Source organism: Rhincodon typus, chromosome 1 (genome assembly GCF_021869965.1).
Source record: "Rhincodon typus isolate 14 chromosome 1, sRhiTyp1.1, whole genome shotgun sequence".
In the NCBI taxonomy this organism is placed as follows: domain Eukaryota; kingdom Metazoa; phylum Chordata; class Chondrichthyes; order Orectolobiformes; family Rhincodontidae; genus Rhincodon; species Rhincodon typus.
The window spans coordinates 31830493-31853442 of NC_063332.1; the positions used below are offsets into that span (position 1 = coordinate 31830493).

Here is a 22950-nt window from a genome sequence, read left to right on the forward strand (position 1 = left end):
TCACACATTTGATATTTCTCAGCATTGAAAATAAAAGTTACATTTTAGATGTGTGAAGCTGAGAACTAGCTGTCACTTTGTGCAAGAAATGGAACGTCAAAGGAACAGTCATATGGTAAGTAGTCTGCTTCTCCTTCAAAACGACAGGGACTTCCATTGTTCCCAAGAAAGATTGCTGAATGTAGTAATTTGTTTATAATAGGCATTGCAGATGTTGCACACTTTTTTTGGAGAGGAAGACTGGGTAAGTTTTCCTCTCTCTCCTAACCACTACTTTGTCTGCAACAAAATGTGTTTCAAGGGGATCATTTAAATCTTTTAAGTGCTCTGGTTTTCAGTAATAGGCATGAAGCAGGCTTTCAGGTAAGTTTAACTCAAAAGAAAGGATAATGTTCCAAGAATATCTGTTGACACCCTGAAAATGCTCTCAGTCTGCAAATGCAAAATGCACATGAGTGGCACCCTGCCGCTGAGGAAGGGTCACCGGACCTAAAACATTAACTCTGACTTTTTTTCTTCACAGATGCTGCCAGACCTGCTGAGCTTCTCCAGCAACTTCTGTTTTTCTTCCCGATTTACAACATCTGCTGTTTTTCAGTTTTTACCCTGCCAGTGATGTCACTCCGTCCTGTTCGCTCATATTGTTTGTGTTTATATGCACAATATCATGTATATAAGGGTGCTTCACAAAGTGTGCATGCACAGACCAGAAGACCATTAGACATAAGAGCAGAAACAGGTCATTTAGCCCAATGAATCTGCTCTACCATTCAATGAGATCTGGTAGTCCCCAGCTCCTCTCTCCCGCCTTTTCCCCATAATTTCTGCAAGATGGTGGCAGAGTAAGATGCTCCAGCCAGAGCTCCTCTGCTCCACCCATTCTTTTTCACTTTTATTCTCGTTTTCTGTGTTTCAATTTTCAACTTTTGACTTATCCAGAGGGGAATGGAGGAGGCGATTCCAGAGCAGAGGGTCCCAGAGGCAACTCAATGGAGCAGAAGCCAGTGCGGGGATGCAGTCTAGAGCGGAGGCTGGCAAGGGGAGGGAGTCCCGGAGCAGAGGCTGGCGCAGGAAAGGAGTCCCGAAGCAGAGGACAGCACAGGGAGGGAGTCCCAAAGCAGAGGACAGCACAGGGAGGGAGTCCCGGAGCAGAGGACAGCGCGGGGAGGGAGTCCCAGAGCAGAGGACAGCGCAGGGAGTGAGTCCCGGAGCAGAGGACAGCGCCGGGAGTGAGTCCCGGAGCAGAGGACAGCGTGGGGAGTGAGTCCCGGAGCGGAGGCTAGCAAGAAGGGGGAGTCCCGGAGCAGAGGCTGGCAAGAGGACGGTGTCCCGGACCAGAGGACAGCGAGGGGAGGAAGTCCAAGAGCGGAGGACAGCGAGGGGAGGGAGTCCCGGAGCAGAGGACAGCGAGGGGAGGGTGTCCCAGAGCGCAGGCCAGCACATGAAGGGAGTCCTGGAGAAAACTGACCTTGAAGCAGCTGAGAGGCGGTGCGGAATGGACTGGAGGCAAGGAGTGGAGTGGAGCAGGGAGGGTTGTTGGTCTGGATCTGTCGTGGGTGGTCAAACCACGTGTGGAAGCCCTTGTGCTGAGCTACTACAATATAATGTTTATTTGTAATTTGTTTATGTGACTGTAATGTCTATCCTTTCAACTGTGTCATATTTCTAACTTATACTATGAATTCACTGTAAAGTAATGCAACTACTTTTCTTTTCTATTCCTCTTTTGTAAGTAAGAATTGTACCTAGGTACTTTGTACCCAAGATGGCGCCATAAGAGGTGACTTTGTAAACTTTTCACTGTATTCCTGTACTTCTGTACTTGAGTACATGTGACAATAGAGGATAATCTAATTCTAATTCTAATTCTAACCCTTGTGGTGGAAAAACCATTAGACTTAAGAGCTAACAAGGCCCACCAGTGTCTCAGATGAAGTGGCTGCAGAGAAAGGTAGCATGGATTATAATTTTCGAAAGTTTCTTATATTCTGGAATGGTCACATCAGATTGAAGAATAGTTAATGTAGCAGCACTATTCATAAAAGTAGGGAGGCAGAGGTAAGAAACTATTGACCTGTCAGCTGAACAGAGAGAAATTGCTGTAACTGAGTATTAAGGAGAGTATGGCAAAATACTTAGAAAATCATAATCTGATCAGGTAAAATATTTTGCTTCTGTGAACCATGGATGGGAGAAATATTTCCTGCCTCTGTTATCTCCCCGCAAAAATAATTGGTTTTATGGATGGGACTTCCAAAATCTAGACTCTGGCATCAATTTTTCTAAGACAGAGTTTCTCTGGGAAAATGTGGGCATTGTTCTTTGATTGTTTGACCTATATGCTGACTTCAAATCACAATTAGGTTGAGATTAGCCTCATTTGTTTCATCATGACTTTTACAATTGCTATGGATTTAAATCCATTCCCTAAGATATTGTTTTTGCTTCCTCATCTGTGCTTTTCTTCCTGGGCTCCAGACCAAATAGCGTACCCTAATCCTCTGTTTGAAAAACCTTGTTAAAGCCAATGAACAGAGATTCACCCCTTCATGAGATAAATGTGTAAGGGCAGAAACTGGTATCCAATTAATCTTATCACAGACAAAATCACACAAACTGCTAATCCCACTGTTGGTTTGGAGACACCTGTCGATATTCTTATTTGCATGCAGTTCACTTTAACCCTAATTCATGTTGCTTTACAGCAATACCGCTACTACAGACACTGCTGGACCTGTATTAAAGCCCAGTGGCTGCTGTTCAGCTATTCTCATATCAGTTTGGAAGTAACCAAACTCATTGCCACCATGAACATCTTGTGGATTGTTTCATGGTGCAGTATTGAAGGAATGCCACATTGAAAAATGTGCTGTCCCTCAGCTGGAATGAAAAAGTAAGGTCTTCAAATGATGCAGGTGATTATTAAAGATTCACTTGCACTATTTAGGAAATAGGGGTTTCCATCAAACCCAATTCCAACATCTGGGAAGGAGTAGAGCAGTCAGGGAGCCCAAATTTAAGGCAAACATTGTAGCTTTCCACAGCATGAGAGCCAGGATAGTGTAATGTCCTTAACCCCATTATTCTCTTGCCTATACCTAGCTTTTGGGTGCGAGCAGGGTTCAGAGCTGCAGGAGATTGCTGCCTGTGACCTGATGGAATGGTTCTCTGGAAGTTTTGAAGAAAATGGTTTCAGATTAGGTTTTTCTGCCATGCGAAGAATGTAACTACAAGTATTCATATTTACAAAACAAGGAAAACAAATGGAGATACAATTTGCAGTTTGAACAGGTTTTTTTTCCAGAAGGGGTGTTCAATAAATCCAAGAAATTAACTGTATAAGGAATGGGAAAAGAAAGTTTAATGGGTTTCAACATGAAGATAGATAGACCCCTATCCATAAATAGGAATCAAGATTCTTAGAAATGTGCTCATGAAACTCTGTGGATACATGGGTTTGTTGAAGCAATCACCTCCTCTTGCCCAAAACTATGATTATGGGCTTGATATGTTCACTTTGTAAGTTGGGAAGGTAAAGCAGTTGGATGGGAAATCTGAGATCAGGTTTCCCTGCATTGCTATGCGCAGGGGTTTTTTGCTCATAGTATGTGTCATTGTTTTCCTACTGGATCCCTGTCTGGAAGTCAGCCTGATTCAAAGGCTAGACTCCCTGTCAGGCAGGGAATGCTTGTGCTCCTGCGCTCTCCTCTGGAGCATTGGTTCAGCTAAATCCTGACCCTAGCAGGATGGTGCTGCAATGGTAGGGTTGGATGCAATGGCAGAGAAGTGGGTAAGTTTAATGTTCCAGGGAAGACTCCTGTTCCTCTTGCCATACAAGTAGTGCTATAAGTGCATGTAACTTTTCTGTGAATATAACCTAAATAGCTTTGAGCTGCTGGCTTTCACAAATCCTGAGAAAACCTGCTGGTCTTGTTGGATTGTGAGACTCCCTGCATCATTATAATATTTAAATTGACCTTCCGCTTCTTGGACAGTTTTTTTTTTATTTTCACCATTGTCCCTCCTCTATTACAACAGAATGTGATAGTTTAGGATTTGGTTTGAGATCATAAAATATTTTTATATCTGAGCCTCAATAACCAAAAGATTATTGGGGACATGCAGGATTGTAGAGTTGAAGTGTATATTAGATCAGCTTGACCTTATTGAATGGTGGAGCAGACTTAAAGGGCCAAGTGGCTTACTCTTGTTCCGTGTTCAATCATGCATATGACCCAACTCCAGTTCACCCTTTTTTGAGGTATTACAATTATCTCCAATGTTATTAGGCTTTATAAAGGAGAAATAATATTTAACCAAATTATTAGACTTTTTCGAGGGACTAATGGGCTGTGGATAAGGGGGAGCCAGTAGACTTAATGAACCTGCATTTCCAGATGATATTTGATAAGGTGTTACATCAATGAAAATAAAAGGTCATGGTATAATGGGTCAAATGTTAATATGGACAGAAGATTGGCTGGCTGACAGAAAACAGAGAGAATGTATAAATGGGTGTGATTGGCAGGATGTGACAAATGGAGTCTGAAAGGAGTATGCGCTGGCTTCTCAAATTTTTACAAGTTACATCAATTACTTAGACGAAGGGAGCGAAAGCACAGTATCAAAATTTGCAAACAACACAAAGGTAGGTAAGGAAGTATTTATTTCTGAAGATGACATAAGGAGTTTTAAACATGGATATAGATAGGTTGAATGAGCAAAATCTGACAGATGGAGTATAATGTGGGAAATGACAAATTGTTCACTTTGGCAGAAAAAAAAGCAGCTTACCTAAATGGAGAATGGCTGCAGAAATCTGAAGTGCAAAGGGATTTTTGTGTTCTGGTACATACATCACAGTATGTTTGTATGCAAGCACAGCACATAATCAAGAAGGCTAATGAGATACTGTCCTTTATTATCAGAGGAGTTGAACACCAAAAGTAAAGACTTATTCTACAGTTCTTCAGAGCATTGGTGAGACTACTTCTCAAATACTATGTACAATTTTGGTCTCCTTTTTCAAGGAAGGATATAAATGCATTTGGGGTGGTTCAGAGGAAGTTTACTGGAGTGATATGTGGAATGAATAGGTTATCTAATGAGGATAGTTTGGAAATACTGTTTTTTTTTCCGCTGGAGATTAGAAGAATTAGGGGTGACATTTTTGAAGTATGAAGGAACATAGGAACAGGAGTAGGCCATTCAACTCATTGAGTCTATTGTGCTATTTAATGTGACAGTGGCTAATCAAGCTCTTCAATGTCTTTTATTCACACTATCCGCATAATTGTTTCTGTCATTGTTAATGAGTAATCTATCAATCGCTGCTCTAAACATATCCAAAGACTGAGCTGCCACAGCCTTCTGGGGTAGAGAATTCCAAAGATTCACACCCCTCTGGGTAAAAAACGTTCTGCTCGTCTAAGACCTAAATCCCCTTTATTATTAAATTGTGCCCCTGGTTCTAAACTTCCCAACAAGGAGCAACATCTTACCTGCAGCTACTATGTCTACACCTTTAAGTATTTTGTAGAGTTCAACTAAATCACAACTCACTCTTCGAAACCTGAGGGAATATAGGCCCAGGTTGCTCAATCTGTCTTCTTAGCACAGTCCTGCCATCCTAGGAACTAGTCTAGTGAACCTTCATTGCACCCCCTCTATGGCAATAATATGCTTCCTGAGGTAAGAAGACCACACTTGCACACAAAAAGGTGCAGTCTAACCAAGCTACAAGCAATTGAGACAAGACTTCACTACGCTTGTATTCAAATCTTCTTGTGGCAAGGCTAGTATTCCATTAATTAACTAATAGCTTGCTGCACCTGCATATTAGCCTTTAGTGACTTATTGACAATGACATTTGGATACCTTTGTATGTCTAGATGTACAGCTTCTTACCATTTAAGAAATGGCCCTCTGACTTTACGAGTAGACAGGAAGAATGTTCCTGATGACCAGGGAGTCTAGAACCAGGGATCACAGACCAAAGATATGGAGTAGCTCATTTACGGCTGAGATAGGAAAAATTTCTTCACCCAGTGATGGCGAGCCTGTGAAATTGTCTCCCACAGAATACAGTTGAGGCCAAAACATTGAATGCTTCAAGAAGTGGTTAAATATCATTCTCGGGGCTAAAGGGATCAAAAGGTACGGGGAGAGAGCAGGAACACGGTACAGAGTTGAATGATCAGCTATGATTACATTAGCCAAATGGCTTACTCCTGCTCCTATTTTCTATGTTTCTAGATACTCTGCATGTTTGTTTCTCCGACCAAAATGGATAACCTCGCATTTTTCTACATTATAAGACTGTAAGGTTGTAACAAGATGGTCGTGGAATGAATGTTTTCTCTTGTGTGCAAGTTCAGAACTAGGGGACACTGATTTGAAATTTGGAGTTGTCATTTTAGGATAGAGATAAGGAGAATTATTTTTCCTTTAGGAGGTCATGTATCTTTGGAAAGCTGTGCCTCAAAAGGCAGTGGAGTTTGTGCTCTTGAATATTTTTAAGACGGGGTAGACAGATTTGTGTTAGGCAAGTCGTAGAGTTATACAGCACGGAAACAGACCCTTCAGTCCAACTCGTCCATATCAACCAAGGTTCCCAAACTAAACAAATCCCACCTGCCTGCATTTGGCCCACATCCCTCCAAACCTTTCCTATTCATGTAACTACCCAAATGTCTTTGAAATGTTGCAGCTGTACCTGCATCTACCACTTCCTCTGGCAGTTCATTCCACATTTGAACTACATTCTGTGTGAAAAGGTATACCTCAGGTCCCTTTTAAATCTTTTTCCTCTCACCTTAAAAATATATCCCCTAGTTTTAAACTCCCCCACTGTGGGGAAAAGACCTTTGTTATTTACCTTATCAATGCCCTTTATGATTTTATAAACCTTTACAAGGTTTATAAAACAACCTTTACCTCAATCTCCTATGCTCCACTAAAATAAAAGTCCCTGCCTATCCAGCCTCACCTTATAACTCAATCCCTCCAGTCCTGGCAACATCTGGTAAGTCTTTTCTGAACCATCTCCAATTTAATAATATCCTTCCTAAAACAGGGTGACCAAAACTGTACACAGTACTCCAAAAGTGGCCTCACCAATGTCCTGTACAACCTCAACATGATGTCCCAACTCCTGTACTCAAAGACCCGAACAATGAAGGCGAGTGTGCTATACGCCTTCTTAACCACCCTGTCTACCTGTGATGGAACCTTCAAAGAACCATGTGGCTGAATTTTTAGGTCTGTCTCTGTTTGACAGTAATACCAGGTTGTGTGGAATAAATAGGAACGTTGAATTCAAAGCACGTACAGATCTGCTGAGATCATATTGAATAGTGGAGCAGGCTCGAGTGGTCTACTTCAGCTCCGATTTTGTTTATTCATTTTATATCAGTGAAATTAGACAAATAACACTTCCAATCTACATTAGCCTCTTTGAACGTGTTCAAGAGATGAGAAAATCTGATTCAATTAAATATGAATTAAGCCTATTATTTGTTGCTGAGTATTACCAAAGATGCCTGTTAACAATATTAATTTATATATAAAATTAGCATTATCCAGTTCACGCCTTTTATGCATTTAATTTTCAGTGGTAATGCATTGGTTAATATGGTACAATAGAAGGTCCTTGTCTACTATTTAGATTTACTTTTTAATCAGTTTGCATTAAAAGAAGAACTTTGGTCTATTGAAGAGACTTTCAGAAATGTTTTTGTTCTCTGCTTTCACTTCATTTCGTGCTCAACAGAATCTAGGAGCTTTTCTGGAATTAAAACATGTCTTTCATGCTGAATGTCAGACATCAAGAATTCACAGACCAGGATGCAGAACAAATCTCACTATAACTAGTCCTTATAAAGTAGCTTTAACCTGAACTTCAGAAGCTTAGCAGCGTTTGCACGAATGCAACATTTCCATCCCCACATCAGCTTTCTTTATGATTTCGTTGAATGTGATTGCTAAATTATTTCCAGATTATGGTGAATTGTGGACAAGTTTTGTTTTGTGTATGTTTGCAAAATTAGTAACGTTGTAACACTATGAACTAGTTGAAGGTAAGGCCTTTACACTGACCAAAGAGATTTCTTTCTTGGAGAGAAATGGAAGGTCACAATGGAGTCCAATCAATCATATTATGACTTAGATGGTCAATACTTGATAGACAAATGGATTTTTCCTACTTTGGGATTTCTTGCTACTTTTTGTACCAAAAACCTTATCCAAATTAGAACTCAAGCGGCATGTTGAATTGAATTGAATTAGCTTTATTGTCAGTACTCAAATGAGTACAGTGAAAAGTTTATAAGTAGCCACCAACACCGCCATATTAGGTACAAAAGTACCTAGGTACAATCTTTAGTTACGGAATAGAGACATGAAGAAAAGAAAGTCAGATTACAGCTATACACATTTAGGTCAGAAAAATAAGAAGCAAAGTTAAAAAGACAAACTTCACAGTCTCTCTCCAAAGTCTCTTTGCAGCAGACCCACACACAGGGCCTCCATGTGGTCTGAATGCTGACTGCCATCATGCTGGGCCGTTACCCCCATGGTCTGAAGTGGGCCACTGGTCACTGGTGTCCCTGCTCCAGTTGCTTGTCACCAATATCCTCACTCCAGCCACTAACTGCCGATCCCTGATGCTGCTTCAGAGGCCGGGGCTGGGTGTCCGAGGCTGATTGAAGGAAAAGAAGGGAGGAGAGAGGGAGAAAAAACAAAGAAGAAGAAAAAGAATAGACAGAGCAGGGGAGTTCCAACTGGAATGCCCTGCTGTGCTACCATCATTTGAAATTGCATCAAACTACTAAAGGAGTCATTCCTCTCAATAATTATCTACCCTAATACCCAAATTTTTTCAGTATTTTTATTGCATCTTGCAGTCAATTCTTGCAATGTTCTACTTTGATACTCATGGTCGAACAATAATTAAGGAAAGACATTATGTCTAGATGTCTCCCACGTTGTAACAGTGCAAAACTCTGCTCCACTGAAAGCAATAAAACAAATGCTCCAACCTCTTATGATGTCATCAATGTAATGTCAAGATTTTGACTTTCATCCATCAAGTTTTAGGCATCTATAATAAATATCAACTTCTTTATTTCTAGGTCCACTGAGGTTCATCTCGCAGACGAAGTCAGTTTCTGCTTATGCAGGAGACATTGCCCTACTGAAATGTGAAGTTATCGGTGAACCCATGCCTTCCATTCACTGGCAGAAAAACCACAATGATCTGAAGTTAAGTGCTGAGGACACCCGTGTGTCTGTTCTCCCCTCTGGATCATTGGTAATCAGTAAGCTTCAGGCAGAAGATAGAGGGTCCTACCGTTGCCTGGCAGAAAATCCTGGAAGCTCAAGGACTGGAAATGATGCTGAGCTTTACGTTTTGTCTGGTAAGAATTATGGTTTCTGTTAAATATGCTGCAAAACAGAATATATTTCCACCATTTAATTTGCCTGACTTACAAGATGGAAATGTAGAACTTCTCACTTTAAGCAGCTGCAGGTAAATTACTCTTCACAAATATGAAGGGGCACATTTTTTTTCTTCATTACTAATTGTGCACATAAGAAGTGATTGTATTTAGCATGACCTGTTAGGCATACAACAAATTGCGCAGTAAAACTGTTAATCAGCAGTACTCTTACAAATATATGAATTAAGAGCGGCAGGATGTCCTGTGGCCTTTCGAACCTGCCCCACCATTCCATAAGATCATGACTCGTTTAGTACTCCACCATTGGTAGAGTTGTTAGAGGGAGATCCTGTGTGTCTAATTTAATTGAGTTTTTTGTAAAGGTTAATAAATATATTGATGAGGGTGGTGCAGTTAATGTGGTTTATGTAGCCTTCAGTAAGGCCTTTGACGAGGTCCCACATGGAAGGCTGGTCCAAAAGTTAAAAGAGTCCATGGGATCCTAGGTAAGTTGGCAAACTGCCTTACAAATAGGAGACAATGGATGACAGTGGATGGATGTTTTTGTGATTAGAATCCTGTGACCAGATTGTGATTACAATCCTGTGTACCACAGGGATCAGTATTGGTACCCTTGCTATTTGGTATGTACCTTAACAACTTGGATGTGAATGTAAAAGGTATAATTAGTAAGTCTGACACAAAAAAGTAGTGGCAGTGTTGATAAAGAGGAGGATGGTCTCAGGCTACAGTCTGATACTGATGACCTGGCAAACTCAGCAGAGCAATGGCGGATGGAATTAATCATGATAAGTGTGAAGTGATGCATTTTGGGAGGTCTATATATTGCAGGATACATGCAATTGGGGGAGGTCGTGCCTCACGAACTTGGTCAAGTTTTTTGAGCAGGTGACAAAGGTGATTGATGAGGGAAAAGCAGTTGGTGTTGTATACATGGACTTCAATAAAGTCTTTGACAAGGACCCTCATGACAGACTGGTAACAAAGGTGAAGTCACTTGGTATCAGGGTGAGCTGGCAAGTTAGATACAGAACTGGCTTAGTCATAGGAGACAGAGGGTAGTGGTTGAAGGATGCTTTTTGGAATGGAGGGCTATGACTAGTGGTGTTCCACAGGGATCAGTGCTGGGACCTCTGCTGTTCGTGATCTACGTAAATGATTTGGAGGAAAATGTGGCTGGTTTAATTAGTATGTTTGTAAACGATACAAAGATTGGTGGAGTTGCAGACAGTGAAGACGATTGTCAGAGGATACAGCAGGATATAGTTCCATTGGAGGCATGAGCTGAAAAATGGTGAATAGAGTTTAATCTGGACAAATGTGATGTGATGCATTTTGGAAGGTCACGTACAGTTGGAAATTATACAGTGAATGGGAGAACCCTTAGGAGTATTGACAGGCAGAGGAATCTGGGTATGCAGGTCCACAGATCACTGAAGGTGGCAGCGCAGGTAGATAAAGTCGTAAAAACGGCATATGGCATGCTTGCCTTAATTGGAAGGGGCATTGAGTATAAGGATATACATGTTATGCCGCAGCTTTTTAGAACTTTAGTTAAGCCAAACTGGAATATTGCACACAGTTCTGCTCACCACACTACCAGAAGGATGTGGATGCTTTGAAAGCATACAGAAAAGTTTTACCAGGATATTGCCTGGTATGGGGGATTTTAGCTATGAAGGAAGGATAGACTGGATTTGTTTTCATTGGAATGCAGGAGGTTGAGGGGTGATCTGATAGAGGTTTATAGGATTGTGAATGGCATGGATAGAGTGGAAAGTATGAGACTTTTTCTCAGGGTGGAGGGTCAATTACTAGGGGACACAGGTTCAATTTGCAGGGGTGGGGGGGGTATTTAAAAGAGATGTGCGAGGCAAGTTTTTCACACAAACGGTGGTGAGTGCGTGGAACACATTGCCAGAGGAGGTGGTGGAAACAGACACAATAGCAGCATTTAAGAAACACCCGGAGGAATACATGAATAGGAAGGAAGAGGAATACTGATCCTGTAAGTGAAGACAGTTGTCTGTAGAAGAGCAAAACGCCCAGGCTTGGAGGGCCAAAGGACCTGTTCCTGTGCAGAATTATTCTGTGTTCTTCTTTGTTCTTAATGAATAGTAGGCCCCTGGGGAGTACTAAGGAACAAAGGGACCTTGATGTTCAAGTCCATAGATCCCAGAAGGTGTCGGCACAGGTAGACAGGATGGTGAAGGAGGCTTGCAGGATGATTGCCTTCGTTAGCCGGGATGTAAAATATAGGAGCAAGGAATTCTTGTTACAACTTTATAAAACATTGGTTAGGCCACAGGTGGAATACCGTGTGCAGTTCTGGTCGTCACACAATTGAATGATGTGATTGCACTGGAGGGGGTGCACAGGAGATTCACCAGGATGTCGCCTGAAATGAAAAGTCTCAGCTATGAGGAGAGACTGGATAGGTTGGGTTTGTTTTCCTTGGAGCAGAGGAGGCTGATAAGCATCTGATTGAGGTATACAAAACTCTGAGAGGTTTAGACAAAGTCGATTGAGAGAATCTCTTCCCCAAACCAGATGTGTCTAAGACCAGGAGGTATAAGTTTAAGGTGAGGAGTAAGTGGTTTAGAGAAGATTGGAGGAAAGATTTTTTTCACCCAGATGGTGGTAGATATATAGAATGTGCTACTGAGAGGATGATAGAAGCAAGTACCCTCGCAATATTTAAGAATTATTCAGATGAGCACTTAAAAGGCTGAGGCATAAGAGGCTACAGACCAAATGCAAGTAAATGGGATTAGGGTAGTTTGGTGTTTGTTGGTTGACTGAAGGGCTGAAGGGCCTCTTTCCGTGCTATATGACTCTCTATTTGCACATACGTCAGTAACCTTTCAACATTCATATGCGTTTGTATAACCATCAGTACAGCTTTCTCCTGCTGCACTAATGTAACATTTCAATTTCCCATGGGAACCATCCTCATGACCTTTCCAAGAAATGTAGTGTCAAGTACAACTGCCCAAAGTCATTTCATTTAAGGCTATTGCTAACTAGGGGGATGTAGGGAAGTTTCAGCCTAGCAGTCAAAAGCTAAAATCGAAGCTAGATATAAAAGAACAATGTGCTGAAACAATTTTAATGGGAACATGTGTACAAATATGGCACAAGTAGATTTTTCAACCATGACTTGTATAAATACTTTGGTTTGTGCAGTGAGAGCATTTAAATTCATGCCTGTGATTCCCCACAGGGCGAGTTTCAGGTCATGAATGTGATTTTTCATTCTCCCTCTTGAGACTAACCTAACTCACTTGTGGAAATCCAAATCATATTTGATTTGTGCTGCATCCTATGCATATTTGTACCGAACAGAACTTCAACACCAGCAACAGGACACCAAATGGGAAAGAGTAACCTGCTTCTTAGTCGCCAGCTCTGCTTCTATTTCTGTCAGTAGGTGGTGAATTCTGCTCCACAGTCATACTAGGAACCAACTGGAAGAGAGCAAAGAACATTACTGTGAATACTTGACTGCCTTAAACAATTTATACTTGTAATGCCTCTTCAAGTACCTTCTGTTTTAAACTTAAAACCACTCTGTGTCCTGATTTCCATGAAGGATTTGATTAATGATTTCATTGACATCTTGTATGAATGGTCATTCTGGTGACTGTGAGTTTGGGACACTAAGTGGAATCCAGCTTTTGGGTTGTGAAATTCTCACAGCCTTATCAGGCAACGATCACGTGGCAGAGGTTCAGGATTATAAGGACCTGAACCAGTGGAGCTGATCCAGTTTTTATTGATTAAACAAAATCGTCAACGGAAAGCGTGGGCAATGATATTTACGCAGAAAGTGCATTGTCGAGAGACCTCAGACAACCATGCAACATTGAATTCCCACAGGCTTTCCCCACTTTAATAGAAGAACCTGATTTAATTGTTTTGAATGCTGTTCCCAGGCTGGTAACATGAGTTACGTGGATTTAGAGACTGGGTGGCCGTTGGGAAGACGAGGCCAGTTCAGCCCAAGGAGCAGAGAGGAATCAGGCATCGAGCTAGCTGTTTATCCCTTCTCCAGCTTTCAGGTTTCCTGACCCTGGCAAACAGGCATCAAAACAAAGTTAAAATAGCAACCACTCAGCCACAATTAAATATCAACACCCACCCGACAACACAAAAGTTCAGCACTCATTGCTCAACATAACTCTGTCAGTACCAATACTGTATTGGAGTCAGGTTGGGGTGGGGTTCCTTAGTGTTGACATTTTAACCTCTTTCGTCTGACCTGGTGGGGTTAACATTTCCCCGATGATGTTTCAAATTTTAAGAAGTTTAGGTGACGCCTATGTAAAATAACTCCCGAATTTAAATATTGAGCATTGATTTAAAAAGCCAAAATGGAGCTTTTGTGAGCCTAAAGAAAGGAAAGGTTTTTTATCCCCAGTGGATTGGAAAACTGCTGATGTAATATCTTTATTCCAAAAGGGAAGGACTCAAAAATAAACAGTAGCTATCGGCTTATGGGCTTAATATTGTCTTAATATCTGTCTTTGGGAAAATGTGAATCTGTTTTAAAGGATGTATTACCACGGCATTTAGAAATGCGTAATATAATCAAGCAGAATTGGCGTGGCTTCATGAAAGGAAAATTATGCCTGATAAATTTAATAGAATTTGTGAATAGAATTCTTTGAGGTCGTAACAAGGAAGGGAGATAAAGGAGTACAAGTAGATGGATTTAGATTTCCAAAAGACATTCAATAAGTACTGCATTTTAAATTACTGAATAAGAGCCCCTAGTGTTCGGGATTGAATGTTAGCATGGATAAAGGATTGTGTAATTAGTGGAAGTTGGAATATGGAGGATATTTTCAGAATGGAAAACTGTAACTTGTGGGTTGCCACAGGGATCAGTACCAGGTCCCCAGTTATGTGCAAAATTTGTGAATGAATTGGATGACAAGTGTATGTACAGTCACCAGTGGGAAGGAATGCAAAGTAGGTGACATAAAGAGTCCACAGAGGGATATTGACAGATTAAGAGAATGACCAAAAACTTGGCAGATGGAATGTAACATAGGAAAATGTTAAATTATGCACTTTGGCAAGAAGAATGGAGTGGATGAATATTATTTAAATGAAGAAAGACTACAGAAAGCTGCAGCAAAGAGGCATTTGGGGGTCCTTGTATGTGAATCACCGAAAGTTGGCGTACAATTTTAAGATGTACTAGGGAACACAAATGGAATATTGCCCTCTATTGCAAAGGGAATGGAAAACAAATTTTGGAAAATTTTTTTTTTCTTCATTCATGGGATGAGAGTGTCACTGGCCAGGCCAGCATTTATTACCCAACCCTAATTGTATTAAGTGTCAACCACATTGCTGTGGATCTGGAGTCACACGTAGTCCAGACCAGGTAAGTATAGCAGTTTCATTCCCTTAGGGCATCAGTGAATTAGATGGGCTTTACCTGACAACCAATCATGGTTTCATGGTCACCAATGGATTCTGAATTCAAGTTATTTATTGAATTCAAATTCCACCATCTGCCATGGCAGGATTTGACTCAGATCCCCAGAACGTTACCTGGGTCTGTGGATTAATAGTCGAGTGATAATGCCACTAGGCCAACACTTCCCCTTTTGAAACTATGCATGACACTAATTAGACCACACCTCAAATACCGTGAATGGCTTTGGTCACCTTATCTAAGGAAAGATACACTGGCATTGGAGGCAGTCGAGAAGGTTCACTAGGTTGATCACAAGTATGGAGGGATTTTCTTATGAGGAGAGGTTGAGTAGGTTGGGTCTGAACTCATTGGAGTTTAGATGAATGAAAAGTGACATGATTGAAACATACAAGATTCTTAGGGGGCTTTCCAAAGTTAATGCTGAAAGGTTGTTTTCCCTAGTGTCAGAGACTAGAGCCAGAGTACAATATCACAGAGTAAGGAGTCACCCATTTATGACAGAGATTAGGAGGAATTTCTTCTCTTACAGGACAGTGAATCTTACTGCAGAATTCCTTACGTCAGAGAACTGTTGAGGCTAGGTCATTGTAAATGTTCAAGACTGGGATAGACAGATTTTTAATCAATAAAGGGGTGAAGGGATTTGTGGAAAAGTTGGGGAAGTGGGATTGAAGACCATCAGATCAACGATAATCTCATTGAATGGTGAAGCAGACTCAGAGAATGACACAGCACAGAACAGGCCATTTGTCTCATTGTGTCTGCGCCAATCTAGCTATACTAATGCCACTTTCCAGCTTTTGGTCCATAGCCTTGAATACTATAACATTTCAAGTGCTCGTCCAGGCACTTTTAAAGGCTGTGATGTTTTCTGCCTCTGCTATCCTCCCATGCAGTGTACACCAGATTCCCTTCACCCTATGTATGAAAAATGTTTTCTTTAAATCCCATCTAAACCTTCTGCCTTTCTCTTTAAAATTATGCCTCCTTATTATTGACCCTTCAACTAAGCAGAAACAGCGGTTGTCCATCTACCTCTGTCCATGTCCATCATAAACTGACAGACCTCTTTAAGTCCCTCCTCAATCTTCTCTGAAAACAAACAGAGCCTATTCATCCTCGCTTCATAACTGAAATGCTCCATCCCAGGAGACATCCTGGTGAATCTGCTCCATACATCCTCCAGTGCAATCATACCAGAACCGCACAAGTACTCCAGCTGTGGCCTAACCAAAGTCTTGTACAACTCCAACATGAAGCCTCCCTGTTCTTATAATCTACACCTTGACTAATAAAGGCAAGTGCCCCATATGACTTCTTAACCACCCTATTAACCTGTTCTGCCACCCTCAGGGATCTGTGAATGGGTACCCCAAGATTCCTCTGTTACTCTGAGCTTTCTAGTGTTGGTACCATTCATTGAGTACTCCATTGTCTTGTTACCTCTTCCAAAGTGAATCATCTCACACTTTTCAAGGTTGGAATTCCATCTGTCACTGATCTGCTCATCGGATGAACACATCTATATCTCCTTGTAAGCTAAGACCTCCTTAATCACTACCAACCACCTGGCCAATCTTTGTATCATCCAGAGATAGTAGGAACTGCAGATGCTGGAAAATCCAAGACAACAAGGTGTAGAGCTGGATGAACACAGCAGGCCAAGCAGCATCATAAGAGTAGGAAGGCTGACGTTTCGGGCCTAGACCCTTCATCAGAAATTTCTTCATCATTTCTGATGTAGGGTCTAGGCCCGAAACGTCAGCCTTCCTGCTCGGCCTGCTGTGTTCATCCAGTTCTACACCTTGTTGTCTCTTTGTATCATCCACCCCACATTCTCATCTATATTGTTTAACAGGTATCACAAACAATAAGGGACTCAGCACCAATCCTTCTGGCATGCCACTGGACACCAACCTCCAGTCAGACAAACAGCTTTCTGTCTTCTACCAATAAGCCAATTTTGGATCTATCTTGTCAAGCAACACTGGATCTCATGTGAAACTTTGTTAAAGGCTTTGCTGAAATCTAAATAAACTGCATAACTGCACTCTAGCTACAGGTAAACAGTTATGAACTGTCAGTATGTAGCACTACAAATTAAAACCTTATTCTCCTTATGAGCTCCCCTTACATATACGCAGACAGATAGACAGACAGATGGGGAAAAATGGGCAGAGGAAAACTGAATAGACAGTTCTGCCATTCCTATTGATGGATTGCTGAGATGATCTTTATGATTCCTATGCTGGTCAAAACTTTGCTTTTCAGTTGTCTTTCTTTGGACACTTCTATTGGCTTGCAAGAGACATAATGTAGCTGGTTCACTTACAAAAGGCCTCTCACTTGCCACTTAAAAGGCACAGCTAATAATAACTGCAAAATGAAAGATAAATTGATTTCTTCAGGCTTAAAGTAGGCTTTGGCTGCAAAAAACAGAAAGACAGCACCTGTGTTGGTTGAAGTCAAATCAATTCTCTCTTTATCTCTTTTCCAGGCCCAAGTTGTTCACTTACCTGTGAACTAATCATATGGCTGTTGGCAGGCAGACAACCTATGTCATTGATAATTGGTCACTAGTTGATTGACCAATCAATGTCTTCTTGCTAAGCAAAGCTCCATCTGTGTACAATCTCTTGGCTCTAATTAGTCTATAACCCAAACTTCAATTATTGCTTCTTCAGATAGATGTTGAGATGACACTTGCCATAAGTGACAGGTTACTTACTTTTTAAAACATGCAGCAATCCTTTAAAACACTGATTTAAAACCAGTCCGCTCCATACTGCCCATCAACCGCACCACATCCAGCACTTTTCCCTGCAACCACAGGAGGTGCTACACCTGCCCCTACACCTCCCCTCTCATCTCCATCCAAGGTCCCACGCAAACTTTCCGAATCCGACAGGGATTCACCTGTACATCCTCCAACCTGGTCTACTGTATCTATTGATCCTGATGTGGCCTCCTGTACATCGGTGAGACCAAGCGCAGACTCGGTGACTGAATCGTGGAGCATCAGCGCTCTGTAAGCTATAAGACAACAACACCTTACAGTTGCCAACCATTTTAACACCCCCTCCCACTCCCTGGGTGACATATCCATCCTGGGCCTCCTCCAGTACCACAATAATGCCACCCACAAACTGGAGAAGCAACACCTCATATTCCGTATTGGGTACCTACAGCCCGGTGGCCTCAACACAGAATTCACCAGTTTTAAAATCTCCCCACCCCCGGCCTCATCCCAAGTCCAGCCTTCCCTCTCACCCCTGCCTCCTTGACCTGACACTACCTGCCCATCTTCTCTCTCACCTATCCACCCCAAACTTGCCACTGACCAATCCCCACTACCCTCTACCTGCATTCACCTATTACCATCCCATCTACCTTCCCTCAGCCCCACCCTCCTCCCTCTATTTATTTCCCAGTTCCCTTCCCCTTCCCTAGTCCTGATTAAGCATCCCAACCTGAAACATTGACTTTCCTGCTCCTCTGATGCTGCCTGACCTGCTGTGTTCCTCGAACTCCACACCGTATTGACTCTGACTTTAGCATCTGCAGTTCTTGTTGTCTCCAGTCCTGTCTCATTTCAACCTACAACTTTAAAAGGCAAAAAAATCATGGTCATTACAATACCACAAGCAAACTTTACAGTGTATTCTATTTTAGTTGAACGGCGCCTTGGTTCACACAGTCACGATTTTTTTTCATTAATCTAGTCTCCCGTTAATTTGTTGACAAAATTGTTTCTGTTATATTTGTGTAAAACATATAAACAACAGCTGCTGTACAGTACATTAAGAAAATCCAGCATTTAGACTGCCCCTTAAAAAAGTTAATTTAATTAAAATGACACATTTAGTGATATAAGAAAAAAAATGACGTATTCAGTGCTTCTAACTCGTGAAATAAGAGAAGTTACATTGCAAAGTAAAGAGTTAAAAGTGTCAAGAGAGGAGCTGAGAGTTTGCACAATTTGAACTTCATTATTAACTTTTTAAAACTCCAGCTTTGAACTGATTGTCCTGTGCTTGTCACTCCACTTCACCCAGTTAAAAATTGGAAAACTCAGATTGGCTCTTTAGTATTGTAAATTATAATGGTACAGTGTCTCCCCTGTTGTCATCTTGTGAGCACAGGTTTTGGATCCCTGACGCTGAGATCACATGCATTCCTGAGCTTGCACTTCCTACCAGTGAGACTAGTTGCCAAATTTCCCAGACATGGTCTGCTAAATGACCAACCGCCTGCCTGCTCACCTTCCTATTAAAGATGCTGAGTGGGACTCTGAGAGTTGCTGGCCTTACAGGAGATAGGCAGTTCTTGTGCCTCAGCTACCCCACCAGGGAAAGGCGATCCCTGACCTATCTCAATAGTACTGCAAGGGATCGTCAACTTGGAAGAGCCCTCGCTTGCCTGTAGGGAAGATAATGATGAAAGGAATTCACAGCCTGAAGTGTCATTGAGCTGGTAGAGGAAGTTCTGAATGGAATTGGATGCAGTCACATTAATGGCTGTTCATCTCTGCAGCCCCCTCACTGGACCTTCCAACTATCCCTTTGGTTGTTCATAATCAGCAGAATACAGGCCATATTAAAGGAGCCTGTACTTTCGCTATCTGAACTAAAATTCATTGCAATTTTGCAATTGGATAGCACTTGCGGAACAATCCTGAATCTGCCAATAGCGACAGCAACAGCCAATTTAACATAATCAGTTAAGCTTGTAACATGGTTCATTTGCACTTGTTAGAGGCATCAGCTATTCATAGGAACCCATTCTTGACGCCCATTTCCCAGAAAAGAAACTAAGAACTGGTTGTGCAAATTTATCAGAATGACAGTAAATTTAATTTTGGTCAATGGAAGACAACAACACACATTTCCTACTGACACTGACAACCATTGTTAATACTGAATAGTAGATCAAACACCAGATTGCAGAGGTGGCACAACTGATATACAGAACCTTCAGAACTGCTTTTAATTGTAGGTACTGTACTAAACTGAAATCTTCAACGGTTTAATGAGTAGGACCGATGTAGAGGGAGTGGAATCTCCTCTGATGAAGCATTGAAGTAGAAAGCTTTCTGATGCTATGCAGGGGTTACTGCTATGCTTTCCTCAGTGGCTTCTGAGGTTTGCAGAATCAGCACTGGCCAGAACATAACTCACTACCCGCAATTTTTTTCACTCAGAGGGTGGTGAGTGGCTAGAATAGGCTGCCAGAGGTGTTGGTGGAAATGAGTACAATTTTGTCCTTTAAGAAACATTTAGACAGGTACACAGATGGCATATGTATGGAGGGATATGGACCAAATGCAGGCAAACAGGACTAGTTTAATTGTGAAAACTGGGCAGCATGGGCAAGTTCGGCCGAAGGGCCTCCTTCCACGCTGTAGACCTCTATGACTCCATAACTTCCTGCCAATGTTGTGTGTGCGTGTGTGTGTGTGTGGATGTGTGTGTGTGAGTGTGTGTGTGTGTGTGTGTGAGAGTGTGAGTGTGTGTGTGTGTGTGAGAGTGTGTATGTGTGTGAGTGTGTGTGTGTGTGCGCGCGCGCACGTGTGTGTGTGTGTTGGGGGAGCTGCTGCGTGCGGAGTACCAACCCCTTGCTGGTTTGTTGGAAGGGAAATAGATATCAGATAGGAAGATAGTGGTTGATTGTCTCATAGCCTCCACCATTATCACACCTAAGTTGAGGAAGGGTAGTGATGTAAGTTTGCAGTGCAAACCACCTGTTAATCATATAAGGTAAAGGGTAATGATTTTGGGCAACAGCAACATGAATAGAACCAATGGAAATGTTAGAAACATGGCTCAGCACATTTAGGATAGAAACAACAGGGAAGAATGTTGGAAGAGAAAGGTATCCAATGTGTAGGAATTAATTTTTGTCAGTGCAGCCTCAATGGGCTGAAAGGCCTTTTCTGTACTCTATGATTCTATGACTCTACCTATTAACACCGGGCACCATGCACCCAGCTGAAACATTGGAGGAAATGGATGAATATCTGAATCAGCAGGGATAAAAGAGATGGGGGTTGAGGCAAGGAGAATATAAATTATCAGATTGAGTCTTAAGAGAGAAATTATCAAGCAACTGTGATGAGATGAATGCAGCAGCCAAGTATCTACAGTGAGTTAAAATTATTCTTTGAGTTCTCAAGCATGAGATATGGAAAGGCTGAGGCTGCATTAATGTGAAAAGTTTGACAAACAGAATCAATAAGAATATTTACCTTTTCTACAACCTTGTCAGCTGGATACAAAACCTTTGCCCACAAGTCAGTATAATACAAAACAGAAAATTTGTTCAATAAATTCAGATAACAGGAGACTACGGGGTAGACTGAGTGAAGGGGTAAAATTTGTTGATGGGTAAAATTACAGAAGATCAGTGAAAACATAACTAATTTAATGTAAAACAAAACCAACCTGTGGCCTGTAAGGACCAAAAGTTTTACTTATCAAAAATGACAGCTGTTGACAACTAACGAGATAAGAGACAACATAAGACTCAAAGAAAAGGTATAGAACAATACAAAAAATAGTCCAGATTCAAGTAAATGGGAAGGACACAAAGAACATAAGTGTTAATAGGATTGTTAAGAAGACATACAAAAACTTGCCATTATCAATTGAGATATTGATTATAAGAGCAGAGAGGTTATGTTGGAAATGTGCAAGACTTTGGTTCGGCCACAACTGGAGCACTGGGCAGGCTCTGGTCAGCTCACTATAGGAAGGATATGATTGCACTGGAGGGGGTGCAGAGGAAATTCACCAGGATATTGCCTGGGGTGGTTCATTTCAGTTAGGAAGCATGGCTCAATCATAATTGAGTGCATCATAATCATCATCATCATATCCTCATCATCAGCGTTCCCTCGCAGTCGAGGATGTCTGTCTTCCACTCTCAGGGTGAGTCCATAGATGGCTGTACAGACTGTTTTTTTTCCTTTATTTATTCATGGGATGAGGGCATCGCTGGCGAGGCAGCATTTATTGTCCATCCCATAATTGCACAGAGGGCAGTTCAGGGTCAACCACATTGCTGTGGACCTGGAGTCACATGTAGGCTAGACCAGGTTAGGATGGCACTTTCTTTCCCTAAAGGACATTAGTGAACCAGGTGAGTTTTTCTGACAATCGACAATGGATTCACGGTCATCATTAGATTCTTAATTCCAGATATTTATTGAATTCAAATTCCACCATCTGCCATGGCGGGATTTGAACCTGGGTCTCCAGAACATTGTCTGGGTCTCTGGGTTAACAGATAATACCACTAGACCATCGTGTCCCCTGAGTTATGGTCAACGTAGGATCTGTTACACGGGGCAGATAGTGGTCATGGGAAGGGCTGGGTGGGGCATTGCTATGGCAACATTTGTGCAGTGATGGTTGAGAGGGAACTCGGTAGAGGTGAACCAGATTATGAGGGGCATGGACAGGGTGGATAGAAACCAGCTGTTCTCCTTAGCTGAAGGATCAATATCAAGCGGTCATAATTTTAAGATGAAAGGCAAAAGGTTTAGAGGAGATCTGAGGAAAACCTTTTTCACCCAGAGGATGGTGGGGATCTGGGATGCACTGGGAGGGTAGGGGAGGCAGGAAAACTTTACAAGTTACATGGATGAGCTGTTGAAGTGTTGTACCATTCAAGGCTATTAGTCTAGTGTTGGAAGTTGACACTAGTATAGATTTAGTGTAGCTTTTACAGACCGAACCTGATGGACCTTATGGAATTCTATAATTTTATGATCAGCAATGGCAAAATAGGGAGCAAGAACTACAAAAAGGAAGTATGAGAAGAAAGTTGTGAGGCATATAATAGTACAAAACCATTTTACAGATATATTAGGGAAAAGAATATAGTCTGGATCAAAGATAGTAGGAACTGCAGATGCTGGAGAATCCGAGACAACAAGGTGCAGGGCTGGATGAACACAGCAGGCCAAGCAGCATCATAGGAGCAGAGAGGCTGACGTTTCGGGCCTAGACCCTTTCTGATGAAGGGTCTAGGCCCGAA

The 22950-nt window shown here is 41.7% G+C and overlaps 1 protein-coding gene across 1 annotated transcript in view; it reads left to right on the top strand.

Moving 5' to 3' along the window:
- Window positions 1-346: 346 nt before the first annotated feature.
- The window catches only part of LOC109932277 (netrin receptor DCC), a 590638-nt gene continuing 568034 nt past the window's right edge, over window positions 347-22950 (top strand). Inside the window, exons 1-3 of the mRNA XM_048603985.1 lie at window positions 347-363; window positions 940-1229; window positions 9132-9416. Coding sequence (XP_048459942.1) covers window positions 347-363; window positions 940-1229; window positions 9132-9416 — 592 coding nt within the window. The remainder of the gene's footprint in view (window positions 364-939; window positions 1230-9131; window positions 9417-22950) is intronic.